Here is a 25477-nt window from a genome sequence, read left to right as displayed (position 1 = left end):
TACAGTAAGCTAACAATATGCCTGATAATATTTGGATAGAGCGTCCTTAAAATCGCACTTTCTCCTTGATTATATTCTCACATCCTATAATAGTTTATTCATTAAGCATCAGAGTCCAACAAAGTTATATCGACTTCCAAGAAAGTTTCATTAATACCAGCTAGCAGCAGGTAACAGATGCTAACAGAGACTAACATATGCTAACAGAGGCTAATTGTTTTAAGTCACTTCTTAAAATCCACTTGTTTTGATTGGCCACAGTGTTTGACTGAGAGTTGTTTTTGTATTGTATAATGTATAATGTTAAGTACTATTCTAAAGTGCTTTATAACTAAAAGTTAGCTTGGTTTGGCTAACTATGGCAAAAACAGCAGCACCTGCTGACAGAAAAGTTCTCAACAACTCACCTCAATATTATTGTCATTTGTCAGAAGTGAGCTGCGCTGACTCTTTGACTTCTTTCACAAACTTTTACAGCATCCTCCCAAATAAACAGACATAGACGCTTCTAGCACTGATAGCTGAGGTAAACGGTGGACTGACAGCCTTTCACAGATAGTGGCAAAACTTAGCTTTGCTAAATACACTCAGAGATTTTATGGTGACTCTGGGGTTATAGTGTTAAATATTGCAAAATCATTAATGGATTATAAATGTGTTTTTTATTCCATGATTTATTAAAATATGTTGAAATATAGCATGTAAAAAAGTAGCGAAGCACTCTAACCAGCTGTGTCCGTGATGGGGCACATCTTTTTGGTTTTGGCTGCCAAAAACATGTTTGTCCTACATCAGCTACCATAGCTAGGATTATGTGCTTTAATTGGGAGGGACAATCTGCAATCTACTAACATCTCAAGGGGAAAATGTTATGCACTATAACTTTAAGCACATTTTCTTTTTAAATTTACTCATTCCGATTTAGCAGAAAACATGAGAAGACAATTCTGGGAATTCACTGGCATCCCTCTTTAAACAATTATATCATGGTGGTCATATTATGGTGCAATTCTCCAGTTGCTGTGCAAGTCAGTAAGCTACATTTCTGGATATGTAAGAAGCAATAAGAGGGTGACCCTTCTAGTCATTTTACATGTGGAGTGAGTGATGTCATACATGTCATGTGGTCCATTAGGGATGTTTTATTGTTTCTTTGTTGTTGATTGTGCAGGAGACCTGATCGCTCTGAAGGAGAAGAGCTTCTCCTTACAGGAGGGAGTGAAATACAGACTAAAGATACACTTCAAGGTAAGTTGGAAAGATACAGTCGCACAGGATATATTAAGGATGGCGAGCCTTAGTGTGGGTTACTGTGTGTGTGTGTGTGTGTGTGTGTGTGTGTGTGTGTGTGTGTGTGTGTGTGTGTGTGTGTGTGTGTGTGTGAGAGAGAGGGGTGGAAACAAACAGATGGGAAGGTATCTACTGGAAGTGATTAAGAGGTGGAAAGGGAGACACAGTGCTGAGTAAGCCACCACGTGCTATAAAATCAAACCACCAAAATCAAAGCAGACCATTATCTTTTTTTAATGGGCTTTTTCAGTGCTGCTTAATTTTATAGTGCTTGTAAAGCTTCATGCTGGAGATGAAACCCTTTTAATGCTGTGGAAATAAGACTCGGTGGGAGTTTTCACGTTATCAGCTGTCTTTGTTACGTGAACACTGAGAGGCCAAGGGCAGAACTGCAGAATATGGCAGTTTGCACCAAGACGTTTTTATACAGCCAGCTCACTGGAAGAGTCTGTCCATCTTGATTCTTTGCTGGCAGTGGATTAGAGGTCACTTAGGTGGAGCCATTGGAGGAGCACACTCAAGGTTGTGATCCACTCTGACACACTGAGGCTCAAAGGAAGGATACACACAATAATTTCTCAGGGAAGATTTGTCAGTTTCTTTTTCTCCGGAGCCCTTTCATTAGCTTCCTTTCTGTCACTGCACTGTGCTACACATTTAATGCTTTCGGGGGATTTTCCACTTCAACAAACTCTTCCAGTTTCATGTTTTTTTTCTGGGCTTTTATCTCTCTTGAACTATTTTCTCTTCTAACTGCATTAGCTGAATGTTCCTCTTTGTGGAAGCCCATTATGGTTTACCCAGACATATATGACACTAACAGCTCCATTTTCATATGTTTCCATCATATAAACCACATTTGAAGACATGCATCAGTCTCATAGTGACCTCTCCTCAGTTTTACTCTAATGCACAAAGACTATCAATACATATTGTAAGTCTTTTTGATTTATAATTTGTCTTTGCAAAGGGACAAGGTATCTGTCAGCCACAGTACAGGATACAGTGAGAACACTGTGTTCAAAGGATATCGTGCACAACTGACTACATCTCGTACTGTAAAATTATAAGGAGACAGAAACAGGTAGGGTAATTTTCCACAGCTGTCACTTCTCACACTGTGGGAAATTGTCCACTTCAGTAGCTTTTGTACTACTGGAAGTCCTCTGTGTGGTTTAGTGGAGGCAGCACACATAACCAAAATATTCTCCCACTGGCGCCTTCACACAGGTTTTGTGCTAGATAGCCGGCAGGCTAAGTTCGGAGTTGTGGTGTATGTGTGAAAGTGACTTTAATGATTGTGTTGATGTTGTAAATTCCCCTGAAAGGATAACGTTGCTATAAATGCTGCAAATGAACATTAAATTTTTATTTGAATGTGTTTCCGTGTTGCCAAGTGCATGCAGAACTTTTTTTCTACACTGAACAAAAATATAAACGCAACACTTTTGTTTTTGCTCCCATTCCCCATGGGATGGACGTAGAGACCTAAAATTCATTCCAGATACACAATATAACCATCCCTCCCAAACAGTGGTCACAAATCAGTCCAAATGTGTGGTAGTGGGCACATCTGCTATATTGAGATAATCCATCCCACCTCACAGGTGTGCCACATCAGGATGCTGATCTGACATCATGAGTAGTGCACAGGTGTACCTCAGACTGCCCACAACAAAAGGCCACCCTGGAATGTGCAGTTTTGTCTCACAGCAAAATGCCACAGATGCCACAAGCAATGAGGGAGCGTGCAATTGGCATGCTGACAGCAGGAATGTCAACCAGATCTGTCGCCCGTGCATTGAATGTTCATTTCTCAACCATAAGTCGTCTCCACAGGCGTTTCAAAGAATATGGCAGCACATCCAACCGGCCTCACAACCGCAGACCTCGTGTAACCACACCAGCCCAGGACCTCCACATCCAGCAGGTTCACCTCCAAGATCGTCTGAGACCAGCCACCCAGACAGCTGCTGGAACAATTGGTTTGCACAACCAAACAATTTCTGCACAAACTGTCAGAAACCGTCTCAGGGACGCTCAACTGCATGCCCGTCGTCCTCATCGGGGTCTTGACCTGACTCCAGCTCGTCGCCGTAACAGACTTGTGTGGGCAAATGCTCACATTCGATGGCGTCTGGCACGTTGGAGAGGTGTGCGCTTCACGGATGAATCGTGGTTCACATTGTTCAGGGCAGATGGCAGCTGAGAATGTCCCAGTTCTTGCATGGCCAGCATACTCACCGGACATGTCACCCATTGAGCATGTTCGGGATGTGCTTGACCGGCGTATACGACAGCGTGTACCAGTTCCCACGAATATCCAACAACCTCGCACAGCCATTGAAGTGGAGTGGACCAACATTCCACAGGCCACAATTGACAATCTGATAGACTCCATGCGACGATGTGTTGCACTGCATGAGGCAAATGGTGGTCACACCAGATACTGACCGGTTCTGGGTCCCCAGACCCCCAATAGCGCAAAAAACTGCACATTCCAGGGTGGCCTTTTGTTGTGGGCAGTCTGAGGTACACCTGTGCACTACTCATGATGTCAGATCAGCATCCTGATGTGGCACACCTGTGAGGTGGGATGGATTATCTCAATATAGCAGATGTGCCCACTACCACACATTTGGACTGATTTGTGACCACTGTTTGGGAGGGATGGTTATATTGTGTATCTGGAATGAATTTTAGGTCTCTACGTCCATCCCATGGGGAATGGGAGCAAAAACAAAAGTGTTGCGTTTATATTTTTGTTCAGTGTATATGTAAATGTAAAGAAAAAAGTAAATATCTAGTTAGTTATGTTTGCTCATCATGACACCAGTAACAAACCAAATTCCTCCTAGTTTATTTGTTATATTAATAAGCCTGATGATAGCAGTGATTTAATTCAATTCCTTTCCTCTGTCTCTTTTAATAATGTTCCTTTAATCATTCAAATGCTACCCCGCCCAGCCTCCACACTCTCCTCTCCTCTTCCCAGCATCATCATCCTTTCCTGCCTTTCTCTTGCCTCACTTCCCTGTTCTCTTCTTTTTCACTTCATGCTCTGCCATCCACACTTCCTCACACCTCTAATCTCTTCCTTCTTTTCTCTGTTACAAATAAACCCCTCAACGTTTAGCTGTCACATTCACAATAAACACCTGAGGTGATGAAAATGTTTTTGAAACCAAGTGAATTCCCCAGAGGGTAACTTCATTAATTATTTGCCACAGAAATAAGAAAAGGTCAGAACTCAATTGTAGTTTAGCTGAACTTCCCTTGAGTCAGTAGGGATAGTAGTTTATCGCATTTTTAAAATTCGGTGGAGCTGATTGTAAGACAACCAGGAGCCAGCTCATCTATAACCCTGCATAGGTCTCATTGTCTGAGAGTGCGGGGAATACTATTGACCTGGAGATGAAAGCTAAACATTGCTGTTATGATACAGAAGTAATTTGAATGAATCACCAGGAGCGAGTCACCCTATCACCTGGATCTTTATTGAAAAGCAAAGAGTAAGTAAGCCTAGAAAATAGGTCAGTGTATGTCTAAGTGTGAATGTGTGGAAGTACTGGGCTTGAGGAAGGACCCAAGAGACCTTGCCCTGAAGGAAAAGGTAGAGGTGGGTAGAATAGCCAAACAGCTCAGGGAATGAGCAGCTCAGCTGTGCTGCGAGGACACCTGCTGGGCAAAGATTATCACTGCAGTTTGCTGTTACATTTAACGATGGTTTACTTCATTGATTGAATGTTTAAGGTCCCACAGACCTTATGTGTGTGTAAGGGTATGTGTAGAAATAATGACAATCCCAGAATTTCTCTCTTTTTTCCTTGAGACTAGTATTTTTTTCTCACCTCATTAAAATGTAACGAATAAAGTGAAACTTATAACCCATTTTGTGAAATGGATAAAATACAAGCTAATCAACACAAATCTGCTTAAAAAAAACTACTTATGGGCTACTTATGAAAAAAATTATTTAATTTGCCAAAAGGATGCTGGATAGCAGTAAATATCCAGTAGCAGAAGCACTGTAATGATGGATGTATTGACTGAGGAAGGATGCTGCTACATATTACACGAAGCTGTTTTTTCCAGCTGTGGTCTCATCTGAATAAAAGGTAATTGTGTTTTAAGGCACTTTGCATAGTGAGTGATGAGCAATTGTAGTATCTCTGTTTGTGTCCCATGTTAGAAGATCTGGACTAAATTAGTCCACATAAGATTACAAATCTCAGATATGTACATTTTGTTTACGTGTCTGGTATTTTTTCTTTAATTACTTCATTTTCCTTTTGTACATAAAAATGTGTTTCCATTAATGTAGCAAAGATATCCTTAAGGTTGTGTGGAGATTTCTTTTTTACATCGGTTTATGCTGCATTATGCATTATGTGAATTAGACACTCTCACTTACCTTTTGCTCACTGAGTCAGTGTGAACTGATTTCTTTTTTGGGGGTGGGGGCAGCCTGGAAAGAGGAAATCACAAATTAATGAACATGTTTGAAACGATGTGTGTCTGCAGGTGAACAGAGAAATCGTTTCTGGCCTGAAGTACCGTCAAGTGACCTACAGAAAAGGAGTGAGAAGTAAGTTCAGTCATGAAAAAAAGTGCTGGAACACACGTCTTAACCTTTGAATCCAAGTTAAGAGGTGGATCCTATTGCCACAGGTGTGTAAAATCAAGCATCTAGCCATGCAGTCTGCCTTTACAAACATTTCTGAAAAATGGGTAATTCTAAAGGGCTCACTTAATTCAAGCATGGTGCACCAAGTCAGTTCATTAAATTCTATCCCTCCTAAATATGTGACGATCATCTAAAGTGGTATTATTGCAAAGTGGAACCATTAAGTAACCATAGCAACTCAGCCACAAAGTGTCAGACTATGTAGAGTTAACGATGGGGGTAACCAACACGCTGATGACTCAGCGACTGCAGAGATCCAAACCTCCCCGGGCATTAACATCAGCACAAAAACTTTGTGCAGGGAGCTTCATGGCTGAGCAGCTTCTGCATATTGTCCATATATTGTGTTTGAATGCAACTAAACATCCATCAACAAAGACACTGAACATCAGTCAGTGAAATGGACTTGTGTTTTTATTTTTTATGAACAAAATATTGTATGTCACATACATATTGTACAAAAATAAAAGTACAGAAGGGTGAAAATGGCACCTTTGAAATGTTTGCACTGAATGCACAGATAGATTGTTAGAATCAGAGAAAAGGTTGTTAGAGAGCTACATGCTCTGTTTGTGTCTCTTCACAGTGAACAAGGCGGTGTACATGGTAGGAAGTTACGGCCCACGCGCAGGGGAGCAGGAGTTTCTTTGCCCGATCGATGAGGCAACTAAAGGCGTGATGTCCCGTGGCCAGTATCAGATCAAGTCCTGCTTCACTGATGATGACAAGAACGTCTACTTATCCTGGGAGTGGAACCTCAATATCAGCAAGGACTGGAATTAATCGATTGGGAGTGTGTGTGTGTGTGAGAGAGAGAGAGAGAGAGAGAGAGTGTGTGTGTGTGTGTGTGTGTGTGTGTGTGTGTGTGTGTGTGTGTGTGTGTGTGTGAGAGAGAGAGAGAGAGAGAGAGAGAGAGAGAGAGAGAGTCTGTGTGTGTGTGTTAGAGAGAGAGTAATAATTCTGCTCTCTTTCCTTCTTTCACGTCTATTCTTCATCCCCTCTTGTCTCTGTCATCTTCCGCCACATTTCATGAGAGCTACCTTGCAGTGGCCAAAACAAGAAGTTTTCTAACTCTCCTCTTCCACCTTTTCCCTCCTTTTCTGTTTAGTGCACTACACGCAGGCCTCCAGAAAACCACGAGTGACTGAGACTTTTAGAAAAGAGAATGCCCTCTTTCTCTGCTATTGTTCAGAGTTAACCACATGCTGAAATCTCCCTTTCCGCTTGCTTTCAGTTCCTTCCTCATGGCGTGTGTAGGCAAGTAATGAAAGGGTGTTTAATCCGTTCAAGGCACAAATCCAATAAAATATAAACATGGCAAAATCATTTTTATAGCTGAAGGGAAACAAACTCCAGAGACTGCTGTTGTGTCCAGTAAGTAAGGTGGATTTATTCTTTTTTATTTTATCATTATAGAGTTAACTGGGACAAGATGTCCTGAACAGCTTGCAGCAAACATTAGAACAGGTTTTCTTTTATAGCAACATCACAACAACAGTCGCCTCTAAGTGCTTTATAGTGTAAGGTAAAGACACTACAATATTAGAAAGAAAATCACACCAATTAAACAACCCCTATGAGCAAGCACTTGGCCACAGTGGGGAAGAAGAAACTCACTTTTAACAGGAAGAAACCTCCCGCAGAACCAGCAGGAGAGATTTCGGATTCACACATCAGAGCATTTCAGGTTTAAAAAGCAGAGATACAGACAAAAGAAGATGAGAGGGGCAGGCACATGCCGGTGACAGGAAAGGTTGTTTGGTCCATTCACAGAGTGAACTCGGCAGCAGGGACAGCTCATCGAGGCAATTAAGCACCAGATTAGCTGAAAAAACCTCAAAGTCACAAAGTGCACCTGTGGTACACTTTCCTCCTTAAAATTAGGGAGACTTACACTTCAAGATTGTATCTCACATTTCTGCTGCAAATGGTTGAGAAGCAACTACAGAAATATAAACAACTCAGAACCAGTTTAGAGTTTTCATCTGTTTCTAAGTAATACAGCGGCTGATGTCTGGGTGTCACTGGGTGGGAGAGAATAGGTGTGCTTATAACATGCGGGTTATAACAGTGTTATATACCAGTGAGGGACAAGATCATTGTTTACCCTGTCCACCCCTGATTTAATAGAATAGAATAAACCTTTATTATCCCACGGATGAGAAATTTCGGTGTTCGGTGTTTAACATTGTAAGCTTTAAGGATAAGAGATTTTTAGGTAGTAACTTTCTTTCTTTCTTTCTTTCTTTCTTTCTTTCTTTCTTTCTTTCTTTCTTTCTTTCTTTCTTTCTTTCTTTCTTTCTTTCTTTCTTTCTTTCTTTCTTTCTTTCTTTCTTTCTTTCTTTCAAGTTTCAATTTTCAATTTTTTAATTTTTTGGGACCAACACAATTTTTAGTGCACATACAATTAGAGATAAAATTAGAGGTTTTAACAGATAAATACTATTTATAAGTCTAATGTTATTTGTAATTGCTACCAGGGATAGGGTGGGTTAGAAAATAGCATTGCCAATCTATTACATCTTTAAAAAAAAGAACACTGTTGGTTTTTAATCATTTTAAAGAAAAAGCCTGGGGAACTGAAAGAAGGATCGCCTGTGGTGTACCTGCAAATGTTTTTTAAATGCAGCCAACAAAGTTAAAAAAGGAACAATTCAGTTTCAAATCATTATTAAATTAATAATTAAATACCTTTAAAGGTTAGCTTATGGCAGATTAACCTGTAGAGACCGGAGCAGAATTAGCACGTGTGACAGACAATGTGCTCAGTTTTTTCTCATTTAGCTGAAAAATGTTCCCAATGATAGCTCAGTAAAATATAACATCAAACACTCACAAATATAGATCTTTGAACAGTTGGCTATGGTGGGGAGGAAGGAGGATGGCTGCATTAACGGGAAGAAACCTCTGCCGGAGGTTTCTTCCTGTTAATGCAGCCATCCACCAGGACCAGTTGGGAGTAGGAGAAAAGAAAGTAAGAACAGCACATATTTAGCATCACCCTTAAACATCTGTAATAATCTTGCACAAATGTAAATTGGCGCTATTTGTCGTGAACAAATGTGGGTACTTTGTATCAAAGTTTAGGAACTGTAGGTCCAAAATTTCGTGATTTTAAAGATACTGAAACAACAGGTGTCACAGCCGTACCTGCTCCCAACATACAGCAAACGTAATTGTGCCTCTGAACTGGCATCATACACTTAGAAACCCACAGGGCATTACTTGGAGTGAGAGACTGTGGCAGCAAAATAGGATACATTTTAATTAGGTGCATTTAGATCATTTAGATTCACTGAGACTGTATTTGCTGTCTTTCTTAACATCTCCGTTTTCTGTTTTCTCATATGTTTTTTTTCTGTTTTCTGTTATTGATTATAATAACTTTTCACATATTCTCTCTTCCCCTCATAATGGTGCGTCATCTCTCCTAAACCCAGATTACACTCCAACTAAAAAGGCCCGACCTTTTTGCCTTTGTTTTTCATACACATGCTGTTTTAACTTTTGTGTTTGCTATCGAAGCGCCAGTTCTCGCGAGACTTTGTGGCATGTTTTATTTGAAGGAGCAGACCAATGAACGACTGGAACTGAACTGTGTATATTGTAGAAAGAGATGCATGTAAGTCCTTAAGGATTTGATACGCTTATAAACTAAATTAAACCTTTCTAAACCTCTCTCTTATACCAAGGACGTAAGATGTGAATAATATTCAGCTTTCGAGCTTGAATGTGAGAGCAGTAAATCAAGGGATAAACTGGTGTCCCTTAAAAAATATGTACTATCATTATTGTGTCAAGTCTTTGGATATGATATTTTCATTGTAGCTGAACATATTGAACTCTGAAGTACCATTTGAGTGAATCATCGTGGTCTAAGACTAACTGTAAATGTTGGCTTGTTGGGTGTTGCATGGTTTAGCAAGAATCTCTCTTTCTTTTTTTAAGGATTTAATGTGATTAAAAGAAAAAAAAAATATTAGCGATGCGATATCCAGATGTCAGTAGTGGTCGTATACTGCGGATACAGTATTTACGGGAACCATTTGTAAGGCACAGATAGCAGAAAGGAAAAAAAAAGTTTTCTGGATCTGATGCCTCAGCCTGTAACAATCAAGTGCTGCATCTTTAAATATTGGTGTCAAATCTAGTATCCTGTATCTTTTAATAAAGGTAATTCAAACCGAGCTTTTTGTTTGTCTTAAACCCAAGTCTGCTTTGCAGAAATTGAATAGCAGGTAACTAAGTTGTTCTCGTGACACGCTCATGTATTTTCACGCGATCGTGTTGATTTTTTCCAAACATGGTGCTGTTCTTTATGGCCAAACATCTTCACTTTAGTGTCGTTTGCCTAAAGGACATTGTTCCAGAAGTATTGTGGTTTGTTCAGATGTAACTTTGCAAACATAAGTCAAGCTAAAATGTTGATTTTATTGGAGCTTTCTCCTGGCAACACTTCCAAACACGCCACATTTGTTCATTCTTTATCTAATTATACTGTCATGAACTTTTATATGCTAACTGTGGCCGGCAGAGATATAACTGTTGGATTTTTTGCAGGTTCCTCGAACATTTCACAGTCTAACCTTGGGAGGAATTTGCTGGGACACTCTTTGGAAGATTGTGGAATTGTCAATGGTCCAGACCAGCAAACTGCCAAAGCTTCTCCGTTCAGAGTTTCTCACACTTCCTGATGATCTGTGAATCAAGTGCATGTTATTAGCAGCACCTGGCTCCTACTTACTCCTTAATTTCTACAAAAACATTAAGGGTGTGAAACTCATTTTCACAGGACTGTAACAGGGTTGGGAAATTAGAACAAAACAGCCTTTTTTGTTCAGATTTAGCGCATTGCATTGATTTGCATATCATTTTATTATCAATTGGTCTTGAAAACACATGGCAAAGTTTAAAGAGAAAAAAAAGAAGCACAGGAACACATGCCTGATACCATTTTTAATATACATAGAGGGAACAACATGGCCAGTAGGACCTCCAGAAAGTACAGTGCTTCAACACAGCTACATACTTTTTTTCTTCTCTGAAACACAGGCGCTAAATGGCTCATTACAAACCCCTCCAAGTCTAAACGCACTTTAAATCCATCTTCAAGTATCCATGTCTCTGTTTCCTTACTGACACTTTACAGCTTCTTGATTTTTGTTGGGCAAAATGACAAGCAGTACAGTCCACACTATTTACATATGTAAGATGGCCTCGCTTGTCTGCTTATCCATTCATGAAGCTTCTGTCACGGTTCATCCCTGAATCAGTCAGTCACGGCGGTGGTGGTGTTGTTGCTGCTGAGGGCCTGCTCTAGCAGGGCTCGCTGGGCGGAGGCAGGCAGGTAGAGGAAGGAGTAGACCAGCGCCAGCAGCAGCAGAGCCAGCAGCAAAAGGAGACCCCAGTCCGACGTAATTATAGGCTCATCACAGCGAGCCTGCAAAAATGACTTATTATGCATGGTGGAGAGGCGGCTTAAAATACTCACGGCAGTCTCAGAAAGTAATCCTACAGAAATAAATGCAAGGTCAGAAAAATTACACCTCTCAGAGTTGGAAAAAAATGAATACCGCTTATATAAGCTGTGTCCTTCACGCTTTATCCAAATGATATAAAATAAACGGTATCTAGACAGCCTGCCTTGTCACGTCTCTGGGCAAAAAAAAAAAAAAATCAGTTTGAGAAAAGACCTGTAAAAATGTTCGTATTATGGCCGGCAAAGACTTTTGCACCAAACTCAAAGTGGTGCAGAAAAGATCAAAACAGTTCTAAAAAGAAAAAATACATCCAAGATAGAGAATGCTGGTTAGAAATTAAGCAAATCCAGAGCAACAAGGAATCTTTAGATATCTTTTTTCACACAATCCACAGTAAGGATGCTGAAAAACTTCCTCTTACAATATCAGTATTGATGCTTGCCTCCTGCACAGTATCTGCCAGCTCATCCTCTCTCTGACTGAAGCCTTTGTGTTAGTGCCACGTGCATCTGTGTGTAAGCATGTGTGCCTTCTTATCGGAGTGCATGATCTGCTATGACATGTTACGAAACAATAACCAGAAAAACAGCATCACAGCAGCACGACTGTATCCAATTCTCCAGCATTTGACTCAACGCACACACCAATTATATAATAAGTCTTCATCCTCTTAGCTCAACACACATTATTACCTGTCTGCGTTCAGGGATTACTCTCTGGAAGAGCCTGTGCTTTATTCAACCAATGTGTTTCAGCACGTAATGTTCCAAAGAGTCTTCACTTACTATATTAGCTTTGGACCCGTGAGGAGGTCAAAGCGTGACAAGATGGAGAAACGTTTTCTTCACCCCATCTCTGAATCTGAGCCCTTTGTCTTCGTCCTCTCGCACGTCCTTGCTCAGGTGCCCTCCAATGCCCCTGGATGTGCCGGGGCAGACTTGAACAAAGCGCATAAACAAAACGTGGCATTTCATTACCTCAGCTGCTCACAATACTGGATTGTCACATGGACCCATCAGATTAAAGTCCCGAGGTGAAGGTGAGGGATTATGAACATCACAGTAACTGTGGACTGACCTGAAACGGTACCACAGGGCAATAAATAAATAATAAAATGAGACAAATGCAATAAACATAATCCGCTCACTCCAGTCCAGATGACAAGCTGTTTGATAAGATAAGATAAGATAACCTTTATTAGTCCCACACGTGGGAAATTTGTTTTGTCACAGCAGGAAGTGGACAGTACAAAAGTTATGAGGCAAAAATTAGAATACAATAAGAATAAATACAGTACACAACTGTACAGAATAGAATAAAATAAAATACTATATACAGTAGAATAAAATAAAATAAATATACAATAAGATAAAAATAGAATACAAATACAAATACTATATACAACTGAGTAAAAATACAACGATGACAGAAAGGATTATTGCACTTAGTATTATTGCACATGTGTGGATGTGTGTGCTTGATCAGTTAAAGTCTTTATTATGGAGTCTGACAGCAGTGGGGAGGAAAGACCTGCGAAATCTCTCTGTCCCACACCGTGGGTGCCGCAGTCTCCCACTGAAGGAGCTGCTCAGTGCTGTCACAGTCCGCTGCATGGGGTGGGAGATGTTGTCCAACAGGGATGACAGCTTAGCCGCCGTTCTCCTGTCACTCACCACCTCCACTGGGTCCAGAGGGCATCCTAGAACAGAGCTGGCCCTTCGGATCACCCTGTTCAGTCTCTTCCTGTCCCCAGCAGAGATGCTGCCGCCCCAGCAGACCACACCATAAAAGATAGCAGAAGCCACAACAGAGTCATAGAAGGTCTTCAGGAGTGGGCCCTCCACTCCAAACAACCTGAGTCTCCGCAGCAGGTACAGCCTGCTCTGCCCTTTCCTGTAGAGGGCGTCTGAGTTATGAGTCCAGTCCAGTCTATTGTTCAGATGAACACCAAGGTACCTGTAGCTGTCCACAGCCTCAATGTCCATACCTTGGATGTTCAGTGGTTGCAGTGGAGAATGCTTGTGCCTGCGGAAGTCTACCACCAGTTCCTTGGTTTTACTGGCGTTGATCTGGAGGTAGTTCAGCTGGCACCAGTCCACAAAGTCTTGAGTCAGACCTCTGTACTCCTTGTCGTCCCCATCAGTGATGAGGCCGACTATTGCAGAGTCATCAGAGAACTTCTGCAGAAAGCACTGGGTGGAATTGTGGGAGAAGTCTGCAGTGTAGATGGTGAAGAGGAACGGAGCCAGAACCGTTCCCTGTGGGGCCCCCGTACTGCAGACGACCCTGTCCGACACACAGCCCTGAGTCCTCACATACTGTGGTCGGTCGGTGAGGTAGTCCAGGATCCAGGTAGTGAGGTGATGGTCCACTCCAGAGTTCACCAGCTTGTCCTTTAGAACCGATTTGATTTGATTTGTAACTGTTCAAAGTTTTCAATACAGTTGTCATAGGGCTAAAAACCAAACATCAGGAAGCTTCTTCCTCACTCTCTTCGCTTGGCTTGGTAATAAAATCACAGGTGAACCAACAGCGTGCCTATAAATAATATAGATGCTTTATCTAAAATACCACATCTTTAAATCCTCTGATGAAGGACAAGTATTTCCCATTCATTCTCTCTACTCTTTGTGCAGACGTCTTGAGCTATTCCTGATTTCTTTATAATTTATTTTACTTCCAGACTTTCTTATCATTTATTAAGGCAGTGGTTCCAAAACTTTTTTTGCTAGGGCCCCCTTTGTTTTACAAGAAAAATGTTTGTGCGCAACACATAATTTGTTCCCACCTCTGTATTTGATTCTTGGAAAAATACCAACGATAACACAATTTGACAGGAATAAAATATTATTTTTGCCCCAAAAAGCTGATTCACAAAGAGCTGTTAGCTGAAAACTTGACATATCCTGGCCATATGTGCAGTGGATCCTTGATAAATTTGAGGAAAGTGGACAAGTGACGGATGAGAAAAGCAACAGCGGGCTTCTAAAAAATATCTGCGCCAGCTGAACTGTATTTGAAAGTCATGTTCTTAGGAAATAGAAAGACATTCAGACCTGATTCGTGACCTGAGAAATCTGTCTGTTCACTTGAGCCATCTACTGTTCACTGAAGCCTCACCATGAATGGTCTCTATTAGAAGGGTGGCTATAAAGAAGCCATTTTTAAAGAAGCGAAACAGGGGAAAAAGTCTGAGGTAAAAACCCAGCACACTGGACTGGACTGAAAGAAAGCAGGTCTGAAGGAGTGATGAATCCAAACTGGAAATCTTTGGTTCAATATGTAGGTCAGGAGAGAGTAACAACAGGCAGTATCTACAGGATCTTGTTGAAATTATGAACACAGAAACGTATGGTCAGATATTGATCCACCACGCATCCATCTGGAAAGCATCTGATTGGCAACAGCTTCATCTTTCAGCATGACAATGATCGCAAACACACATACTGTGCGGTAAAGGCATACCTGGATAGAAAAAACACACAGTCGAACACTATCAGTCATGGATTTTCCTCCCCAGAGCCCGGACTTCAACATTATTGAAGGATTGTGTGATCATCTTGATAGAGAACAGAACAAAAGGCAAAAACATCCAAAGAAGAGCTTTGAATGTCCTTCAAGAAGCCTGGAGAACTATTCCTGAAGACTGCTTAAAGAAATTACAAGAACCCTGCCTAAGACAGTTAAAACTGTGTTGAACAATAAAGGTGGTATTATCAAATATGGAGTTTCACGCTTGTTACAATTGTATAAACTGATACATATCTCGTATACTGTATTTCTCTGTATGTTTTAAAAGGTCTCCTATTTCAAATTTTCCAAGCAAAATATGAAGAAATAAGGGGCGGTTCAAGACTATTGCACAATACTGGAGACTTTTAATCCTTGAACAAAGTAAACCAGCAACGAGGTGAATCATAAAATGTTTGTAAACGTAAATCGTTCATGTATGGTGAAATAAACACCGTCATACACGGGTGGTGGCGCTGTGCACCTTTTAAGCTAGTCTGACGACCCAAAACACGCACGAAGAAGATGAAGCGCATGCGCAGTGCAGTGCGTCACAAGCGGCTATGTTTACATCTGTTGAAAACATTTATCACTTTTTGGGTCCTTATTAACGGTAAGTTTTCCGGTTATATTAACTATGATAAGAAAGCCCTATAACCGGGCTTTCTTATTCAGAAAACATATTTTATCATACAACACAGGTTAGTTGTCTTATGCTAATAGCAAACCACTAGTTAGCAAACTAGTGGGCGCATGATTTACTGCCACACGCGCAGGTGGATGGGATGCTCTCACGGCCAAGGAAACGTCCTCGAATATAAGACAGGCTACGGCCACCGGTCTGTTCTCCTCACAGCCGTAAAGATGGTTTGGCGCACTGCGGTTGAGGCTCTGGAGGCTTTTTTGAAACTACATAAACGTTCAGGACCTTTCGACCTTTTAACTCCTCCATTCTGGGTCAAATCTGATCTTTTTTTTAAAAATTTGACAGCAGTAATAATAAATAATTAAACATGAATGTTATTGTTTTACCCTGAAATTCGACGCATTTTCCGAAAGTTACACAAAATACGCAAAATGAAAGTTGAATCCCAAAAATATTGTTGTACACCAAGTCTATTCAGGGTCAAAATTGAGCTGTTTCTTTTCAGATGAATTTCAGATCTAAACCTGGAAAACCGTACATGTCAGGTCTGTGTGTATTTCTTATGGGAGAGCGCTGACAGAGGTGAAGGCAGAAGCTTGATTCAGTCATGAGAACTGTCACATCTGCCCAGTTTCCCAGAGAGACAGGCACCTGCTGGTTTTTAAAGGATCGTGGAGGACTCTTCAAACAGTGTAATAGTAAAACACCATAATTTTGCACATAAGGAGTTCAAACATAGGGTGCCTTGAGAGATTGTACCTTGACACAGACACGAGCATGGTAGTAGGTTGATGAGCACTGTTGCATCAGAGCAAGGTTTCTGGTTTAACTCCTGCAGGGCTGTTCTGCATGGAGTTTGTATGCTTGACCAGCTCTAGAGGTACCTGGACTGAGTTTCCATCAGGTCCTCAAGCTTCCTTCCACAGTCCAGAAACATGCATGTCAAGATAATGTGCTGTATGAATGTGTACTTAAGATGTTAGAAGACCTTTGAGTGATCAGTAAGCCTAGAAAAGTGCTGCACGAGCACAGCTATGTTGCATATCTATGCTGGTACTTATGCTTTGCACCTGCAAGCACAAGTATGCATAATGTAACAACAAAAAACTTAAAATCCATTTATTCCGAGTTAAATGAGATTAAAGCAGAAATCAAAGAAAGTTGTGAGAAACACTTGTGCAAGACCCAAACATGCAAGGTTTCATTCCACTGCCTGCTAGTTTATACTAATCAAGTTTTATGCTCTATAATTTATTGACTGTTGAATTAATATAAGTGGCATCTATGAGGTTTTTTTATACTGGTGAGAGGAAAGTCTTTAGTACTGTACTTCAAATAAACCCTCAGTGACATGTGTCACGACAGCGACTTTGTCCCTGCAGGCCTGCAGCGCTTGTGCCAGTTAATCACTGCACACGATGAGCACGGAGCCCGCTAGCCTGGAGAGCCTGCGTGTACTGTATCACAGTGATGACTACATCGTGGTGGACAAACACTGGGACATCCGCATCGACAGCAAGATGTGGTACGAGACGAACACCGTACAGGCACAGCTTCGCCACCGCTTCCCTCAGCTGGCTGACCCACGCACCTACTATGGATTTCGGTCAGAATCCCTTTACTTCCTCTGCACTTGTCAGATGTTCTTGGTAGCAGGAGTAGTCTTATTGTTTTCCTCGTCTCTCACAAGGTTCTGTCATCAGTTGGATTTCTCCACAAGTGGAGCTCTTTGTGTTGCCCTGAATAAAGCTGCCGCTGGCCGGGCTTACCGCTGCTTCAAGGACCGCACCGTGACCAAATTCTACCTCGCTCTGGTATGGGCTGCAAATACAGTGAAACACATGCAATTGTGTTCTGACACTTTAATGAATTTAATGAGTTTTTAAGCGTTTTTTTGTTTGTTTGGCTGTTGTTGTTTTCTTGCTGTTAGAGTCCCTTAATCCATAGCATAATTACTGACAAAGATAAAATATTTTTTATCTTTCAGAATTTGATAAATAAAAATAGAGTAAAAAAAAAATGATAACAGGAAATAATATAATAAGAGTAAAAGAGATAAGGATACAGTAAGTCAGATGGCGCATGGGACATAGAAATGTACAAGATCTGCTGGATAAATTATAACGAGCTCATGTAAGCACTTATATGTGAGGAAGAATATTTTAAAATTGATCCTGTACTTCACAGGAAGCCAGTGCAACGATTTAAGAAGATGATCACGCTTCTGTGTGCCTGTCAGGGGTCTAGCAGTTGCATTTTGAAAGAGCTGCAGTTGTGTTATAAGTGTTTTGCAGTAATCCAATCTGGATGTAATAAAAACATGAATGACTTTTTCTAGTTCAGAATTAGAAAGAAATGGCTTAACAGCTGCTCTGATCTGTGCGTCTAATTTAAGAGAGGAATCAAACAGAACAATTAAGTTTTTTTTTTCTGAGGCTTAAGAAATGATGCCAGCGATCATTATCTGAAGTGATAGTGGAAACTAGGGCTGGGCCATATCATACCGTTCACTGTAACACCGGTATAATGTCGGGCAATGATAGGAAAATGAAATATCGCGATAGAATATGGGTAAAATGTGCATGCGCAGTGCCTTTGTTTTCATACGCACATGGCGGAAAAAGCATGGCGGCGACGGAGAATGAGAAGGGTGAAAGCCGATCGTTGAATTAAATGGATGAACCAGAACTGGTTTGTAAAATTGCTGCAACTTCAGTGGTGTGGAACTGGTTTACCTTTCGTCCGTCAGATACACAACAAAGCACTATTTTTGGTAGAGCGTGCTAGCGGGCCGTCGTTATTACCGTGTTTTTTTGGAAAATACGGCACACTTAAAATCAATCCTTTGATTTTTCTGAAAATCGACAGTGTACCTTATAATCCCGTGTGCCTTATGTATGAATTCTGGTTGTGTTTACTGACCTCGAAATGATTTTATGTACACGGCGCTCAAAAATCTGTCAAATGTTTTAGTATGACTTTGCTAAGCTACAAACCCGCACCGTCAGAGCATGACGGCTATCGTAGGCAGGAGCCTCGCGGAGTGATACGTACTGTGCTTCAACATAATAGTAGGGCTGTGCGATATGACCAAAATCTCATATCCCGATATAAGACATCTATCGTCCCATAACGATATAAATCACAAAAATTTAACATTTTCTGTAAATTCTGTGAATCTCGTGCAGCTCGACTTGCGTGAAGTGTTTCCAGCTGGGCGTCGTGTACCTGGAATTGAGTGTTTTAACCGATGCATGAAACGATACATTTAGACATAAGTTGTAACGGCAGCCGTTTTCTTTGTGAGTATTTATTAAACAGTGTACTGCAGGGAAAAGCCTGTTCTAACGTTTGAGTCTAAGGTCTATTTTTTAGCACCTGACGGCTCTTTTTTAATTCTCACCCGTAAATACTCGGCATACTGTTTCACTTGATTCAGTTTATTTTGAAAAGTCTCAACAGGATCTTGAGCTTTATTGTGAAAGGTTTATGTGGAAAATAACCTCTTTTTAAGTTTTGTGGATATTATACATGGTTATGCTGAGGATGTGTCGGCCAATTTCCACTGGAAATGCCTTTTGGTTAAACTGTCAGCAAGGAATTTGCATTTGCACGGTAAAATTTTTATATAACTTTAATGCACATAAAAACCAGCTGCTTGTTTAAGTGAAAATACGTTGATGGGGTTTTTTTTTTGCACTAATAAAGTTGTGGAGTTGTAAAGTAATTTGTCTAGTGTCAATTATATCGTCAGTTATATCGTTATCGCAAATTTTCAAAAGTATATCGTGATAAATATTTTTGGTCATATCGCCCTGCTCTAGTGGAAACTGTAACTGCCTGATGAATCACTAAAATTTCAGTTTTATTTTAAGGTAGATGTCAGACTTCGCAAAAGAAAACAAAAGAGGAAGAAGGCCTTGAACCGGCCACAGTGTGGGTCATCAGATTCAGGCTACTTCCCTAAACTATTATGAGTAAGCTAACTAATAGAACCAAAATTTCCAGCTCAATTAATGATTAATAGGACCTGACGAGTACTGCCGAGTTAAGGTAGAGCAGGCAGAGAGAGAGAAAGAGAGCTGACCTTCTGTTCTTTGACCAATCAGCACGAGGGATGAATGAGAGAGGAAGGAGAGCAGGTTAACAAGGATTGCAGAAAAGAACAATAACCAGATGATGGATGTGCGGGTGCTCTGAGACACGTGTCAGTGAAAATACACTTTTTACTTTCCAGATACGTGGGGCGGTCGAAGGAGAGACACACACTGTGGACTTCTCCATCGGCAAGAACTCCACGGAGGGAAAAACACATATGATGTGTGTTGAGGGAACAGAAGGTACTTAAACTTGGCTTGGTTTGAGTCTTGTGAGTGTGAACAACAATGAGTAGAGACTCTGACATTTATTCCATCTGGACATCGTGTTGAAAGTAAATCATTAATTTCCAGCAGTTGTTTGAATTATATTCTGTTCTTTCCTTCTGTGGTCAGGTTGTGAGAACCCCAAGCCTTGCCAGACTGAGCTCTTAGTGTTAGAATATGGGTTATATGACGGAGACCCTGTTACCAAGGTGCTGCTGCAGCCTCTCACTGGTAATTGCATTTGTTTCAAAGGAGAAATGAAGATTTTCTTCTTGCAGAGGAAAGCTTAGCTTCCATGTAAAGATGGCAGTGCCAGGCCTGGGTTTTTGTGTTTGTTTGTTTTTTTTAACTGTAACATTCATTTAGAAAGAGGCAAACACTTCCTAAAAAGTCACCCTCCCGCTGCCGCTCAATTTTCCTTTTCTTCTCAGGTCGAACCCACCAGTTAAGGGTCCACTGCAGCGCTTTAGGCCACCCTATTGTCGGGGACTTCACCTACAGCTCGGGAACAGACAACTCCCCGTACCGCATGATGCTGCACGCACACCTCCTCCACATTCCCCTCGAACCTCAGCCACTGCGCGTCACTGCCGGAGACCCTTTTGTCCCAGCGGTTGATCCCAAGTGGCTCCCGCAGTGCTCATTAAGGACACTAGATGCCACTGTGGAGGCCCTGATACACCGCAGGGAGGAGGAGGACAGGAAGATTAAAAAGGAAGAGCAAGAGAGAGCGAGAAAAGAAGAGGAGGATGAGAGGAGAAAACGAAGCAAGGAGCAGAGCACCGAGGAGGAGAGTGAGGAGCAGAGGAGACAGTGCCAGCAGTGGCTGAGTGAATGGGCTGGAGATTGATTTATTATTACTATTATTATCATTATTACTTTTCATGGGTTTCGCGTCTCCTCGTGCATGTTGAGCATGCATTTTATTTGAGTGTCCACATCTGTTTCATTTCAGCTGCATCTTGGTGGTTTAACTCCTTTACGTTCTCACAAACAAGTTAAGATCACAAAAAGGCATGTGTGAACATAGTTTATGCTGCACTACTGGAATGTCCACACTATACCCACTGCAAGCTGCGAAACAAGTGCCTTGCTCAAGGTCAAGTTAATAAGAGTTCCTTGTTGCTTATTTAATTTTAATGTGCCAACATTATAAGAAATTGGCCTTTTTCTGAACTACAAAAGCAGATGTTAGTTTCTCCCAGAAAAAAAACTGTTTTTAAACTCGTGTGATTGGTTATTTATGATACAAAGCACTCATGAAGTCCCACATGAAACATACTGTATCTGTAAACACTACTCAGCATCCTACCCAGGACTTTAATGTTTGTGGGCAGTTTTACAGCTTTATGTCTGTTTTAGTCCAGTACAAATACCCTCACTTGCCACTTTGTTAGGTACACCCATTCAGCTGCTCATTAATGCAAATATGGGATCAGCCAATCGCATGTCAGCAACCCAGTGCATTTAGGCACGTCAACATGGACAGAAAGACCTGCTGAAATGCAAACTGAGCATTGTAATGCTTTGGAAGCAAAAATGGGCCCAATCTGGTACTAGCAAGGTGTATCTAACAAAGTGGCCAGTGAGTGTACAGAGCACTGATGTGGTGTACAAAGTTCATCTGTCCACTATTTCTAATAATGGCATGAAAAATTTCTATTTTTCACACTATTATTCTACAATTTTGGGGGGATTTTCCCCCTTAAAATCCCATCAAGTACCACAAACAACATTTGAATTTCAAACTGGTATATATGATTAAAAACTTGGGATCAGCTATATTTATGACTTTGATTAAGAAGCAGGGTTTGAACATGCCAATAAAATGAATAAAGTACCTGGCTGCCTGATGTGTTTTTTTCCCCCTCACTTCATGTTTGGATCCTGCTGATCAAATATAATGAAGAGTTGTGTAATAGATGAAATCTAGAAGTGTAAAAATAACAACACTGCGGACTGAATTGTTAGATTTGCAAACCAACACAATTTCAATCAGTGAAAAACCGTGTTGTGACACAAATGCCCTTACACCCCGAGCTGTGGCGTCCTCAGTGGATCAGGCTCGTTCTGGTGCATTCCACGGATCCTGGACTGGCTTTCAATCTTGGAAGTTTGGAGGCTGGATCAACATCTTGGTTTACAGTCATGTTGCTCGAGCAGCTCATGAGTATGTTTTGCATGTAGTTGGGGACTGTCAGTATTTGGGAGTTTGCTTGGTCTGCAGCAGTGTTTGGGTAGGTGGTCCATGTCAATATTAGAAGCACATAAGACCCAGGACCCAAGGTTTCCCAACAAATTGCTGCTGAGGTAATTAAAAACTTCTTTTTAGTCCAACACAATTGTCCATCAAGTTAAAAAAACAAATTCCAATCAATGTGTCTGAAATAACAGAAAATGATGGTTATTATCAGTTGCAACCAGTGTTGGGGAGTAACGGAATACATGTACCGCCGTTACGTATTTAAAATACAAAATATGAGTAACTGTATTCCGTTACAGTTACCGTTTAAAAAGGTGGTATTCAGAATACAGTTACTTTGTTGAAATAAATGGATTACACTGCGGTACTTTCCTGTTTCATTTTGTCGCGGGTCAGGACTGTTTGGGTTTTGTTTGACAGCTACGTTCTGTTGTTCCAGGCAGCAGCGTTACGGTTGCCATGGTTACAGGGCAACGCTCTCTCTCTCTCTCTCTGCGACTGTGTGTTTCCTGGGTGAGAGAGCGCCTTTTCGTTGTTGTTGTTGTTGTGCTAAGCTAACAGGCAGAATGCTACAAGCATAGCTCTAAAGAATGTAGCATCATGGGCAGTGTAGTCCGTGTTGCAGGGAGAATGGACTGCCATACACGTTATGGGTCTGAGCGCGAGGAGGGAGAAAAAGGGGAGTGGAAAGGTACGAGTTGTCGTCGAGGAAAAACGGGAGCTGGAAGCATGTAAATATAATAATAACCACTGCAGTCAAGAAGAGTGCTTGACAAGCCCAGTTGTAAGCAAGCTATTAAGACTCGACTGTACACCGTGTTCGTGTTTTCCTCCGAAAACAATAAGTTCCGTTGGAGCAGTCTTTCAACGCCTCTCTCTGTCTCTCGCAAGAAAAGTTGACCCACACAACAAAGTAAAGCTATTTTTCGGCTACGAGCCGACAGGGACCCCGCCGTATTAGTCAGAGGTCCCTTTACTACAGTTCGGAGTCGCGGACCTTCAGTAATAGTAATAAATCACACAGCAATAGTACATTCACGTTGTTGTAAAAAGCATGATAATATATTAAGTAATCCAAAGTATTCAGAATACGTTACTGTCATTGAGTAACGTAACGGAATACGTTACAGAATACATTTTGGGGCATGTATTCTGTAATGGAATACATTTTAAAAGTAACCTTCCCAACACTGGTTGCAACTAATGGAAATCCTAAATAAGTAAATATAAAGGCACAGCTTGGGAGGAAGTGAGTCAGGGATTCTGCAGGAAGATGGTTGGACTGGACCTTTATCTTTCTTGTTACCTGATCTTTCTCACAGTTCTCAGCTTTATGAGATGTCATCAGTCCAGATTTTCTAAGGACACTTGTGATGTTTGGCTCTTGCAACGTACTTGGCACTATGTTTTTGTTATCAGTGTCTAGCAATGCTCACATGGAAATGAACTTTGATTGCATTACATTTAACTTTCACAAATATGCTCATTTGGGAAAAAAAGGTTTTAGTGAAAATAGTTGCAAAGCGTTTATGTGAGGGGCAGCTCCACCTAACAGTAACACCTCTGACTGCCTGAGACAATTTTCTCAAGCTAGTTTATATCTAGCTTTTCCCTTACACCTAGTGGACACAGACAGACGGGTGGTATATGTTTGAAAATGTAAAAAGAACTGTTTTGCGGGGCCACTTCAAAGGATCAGTAATGAACAAGTTCTTCTATACCCTCCCATCCTGCTGTACAAACTGAAAGAAGCCTCTTTTGTTGTTTTTTTATTTATTTACAGAAATGATAACACAGTTCAGTAACATAAGTTTATAAAGTGCAGTGCTAAAGAAAGGCCAGTTAAATCTAAATTTAACTGACTCCCCATAAGCGAGATCTGAATGACAAGAGAAGGGCTGCTGAGATTGTGGAGTAACCGGGAGGAGATCAAGACGTTCAAGCATTGATAGAGAATCTTCTCCAATGTTCCTGAAGAGGGTGGCCTCTGTCTGGAGTGCATTGGGTGCAGCAGAGGAGGCCAATAATGCAGATGAATTCATGAGAAGAAGGGTTGGTCTGATTTTCTTGAAGACCGGTGCAGAGGTTACCTGGTGAAAGGAATGACACTGAGGCTGAGTGGGCAAGGAGACGGCTTCACACTGATTCAGAAAAATCTATTTTCTGCTCCTCCTTTGAGAGCGACTTCCACTGTGAATAGAAGATCACAAGAACACACTGTCAGCTCGTATACACAGCCACACTGCTACTACACATGACTACAGGACAGCTGGTACACATGCACATTAAGAGATGCATAAATATATTCAGAGTTACACACTTACTCTCTCTCCCACAGCTGCATTCACAGCTGCACTGTTACTGATATTTAGCTCTGCTTTGACCTTTGGCCTCTGCTCTTTAAGGTACAGCATGAAGGCATTTGGGGGCTTCTTAATGTAAGCCTGGTCTGTACCCTGTTTGGTTTGATGCTTGCTGCTTCAACAGGAATAAAACCCAGAGTGAGAGCATGTGTTACCACCGTGTACAACTGTGAGGAAAGTACTTTAAAAACACGAGTAACGCTGTGAAACTGAATGTAAGGCGACACCATTAAAGGAGGCTGATTTTAATAATTCACACACACACCTGCAGATCAGTGAGAAAACGCAGCAGAGAAACTGACTTTGGAGCGCAGCTGTGGGGTGGAGGAGCTGGAAGAACAGCTGCTGTTGTTGCCGATGGGATGTTGTTTACAGGCAACTGATACAGTAGATTGTGTGGAGAGATGGAGAAGGACAAAAATCCATAATACTGACACTTAGTCCAGCATTTCAAAGACTAATAATGATAAACAGCACAGAAACATGCAAACTAAACTGTTTTTCTTTCATTAGCCTGAAGCATCCAACAGGTTCAAGCACCTTTATCAATAAAAATCTAACGACAACTGTCTGAGTGTCTCACCTGTCCTTGGCTAGCTGTGCCTGGCTGACTGTACATGTGAGATGGCTGCATGGTGATTGGAGCAACTATACATGAACGTTGGTGCTCAGACAGAAGAGCGGATCTCAGGAGGGTGTAGGTAACAGATCCTCTACTCTGCCTGCTGCTGGGTGAGGCAGGGCAGCTGGTCCAGCAGGGAAAGCAGGAGGAGGAGGTGGGGAAAAGGGAGTGGGAGGGTTGGATGTTTCCCCCAAAATATTAACAAACACATCTTCAAGAGTGCAAGGCACCCTTTCTGACTTCATTCTTTCCCAAATACGACCCAGCTCTTCCCTGATGTCCATTTTTGGGACAGAGGGTTTATGTGCTGCT

At 41.3% G+C, this 25477-nt stretch overlaps 2 protein-coding genes and 1 long non-coding RNA gene across 4 annotated transcripts in view; all 3 read left to right on the top strand.

Moving 5' to 3' along the window:
• The window catches only part of arhgdig (Rho GDP dissociation inhibitor (GDI) gamma), a 41352-nt gene extending 32498 nt beyond the window's left edge, over positions 1 to 8854 (top strand). Inside the window, exons 4-6 of the mRNA XM_080905551.1 lie at positions 1172 to 1248; positions 5815 to 5878; positions 6564 to 8854. Of these exons, the coding sequence (XP_080761677.1) occupies positions 1172 to 1248; positions 5815 to 5878; positions 6564 to 6760 (338 nt within the window). The 3' untranslated portion in view covers positions 6761 to 8854. The remainder of the gene's footprint in view (positions 1 to 1171; positions 1249 to 5814; positions 5879 to 6563) is intronic.
• A 3866-nt stretch (positions 8855 to 12720) lies between these two features.
• The window catches only part of LOC308410825, an 88490-nt gene continuing 75733 nt past the window's right edge, over positions 12721 to 25477 (top strand). The window contains exon 1 of the long non-coding RNA XR_013974269.1: positions 12721 to 13016. This is a non-coding gene — a long non-coding RNA (uncharacterized lncRNA). The remainder of the gene's footprint in view (positions 13017 to 25477) is intronic.
• rpusd1 (RNA pseudouridine synthase domain containing 1) lies at positions 15493 to 21815 on the top strand. 2 transcript variants are annotated; one of them, XM_080905168.1, is made up of 6 exons: positions 15493 to 15580; positions 16996 to 17219; positions 17304 to 17427; positions 19851 to 19953; positions 20107 to 20208; positions 20409 to 21815. In XM_080905168.1, exons 2-6 carry the CDS (start codon positions 17032 to 17034, stop codon positions 20825 to 20827), a joined length of 936 nt encoding a protein of 311 aa, XP_080761294.1. In that variant the 5' UTR covers positions 15493 to 15580; positions 16996 to 17031; the 3' UTR covers positions 20828 to 21815. The 2 variants fall into 2 exon arrangements, with proteins under 2 accessions (XP_080761294.1, XP_080761295.1); XM_080905169.1 differs by having other exon boundaries at positions 15499 to 15580; positions 16979 to 17219.

The sequence above is a fragment of the Rhamphochromis sp. 'chilingali' genome (assembly GCF_963969265.1).
Source record: "Rhamphochromis sp. 'chilingali' genome assembly, chromosome: 15".
NCBI lineage: Eukaryota > Metazoa > Chordata > Actinopteri > Cichliformes > Cichlidae > Rhamphochromis > Rhamphochromis sp. 'chilingali'.
Note: the sequence above shows the minus strand (reverse complement) of the source record. Positions and strands in the feature narration are given on the sequence as shown.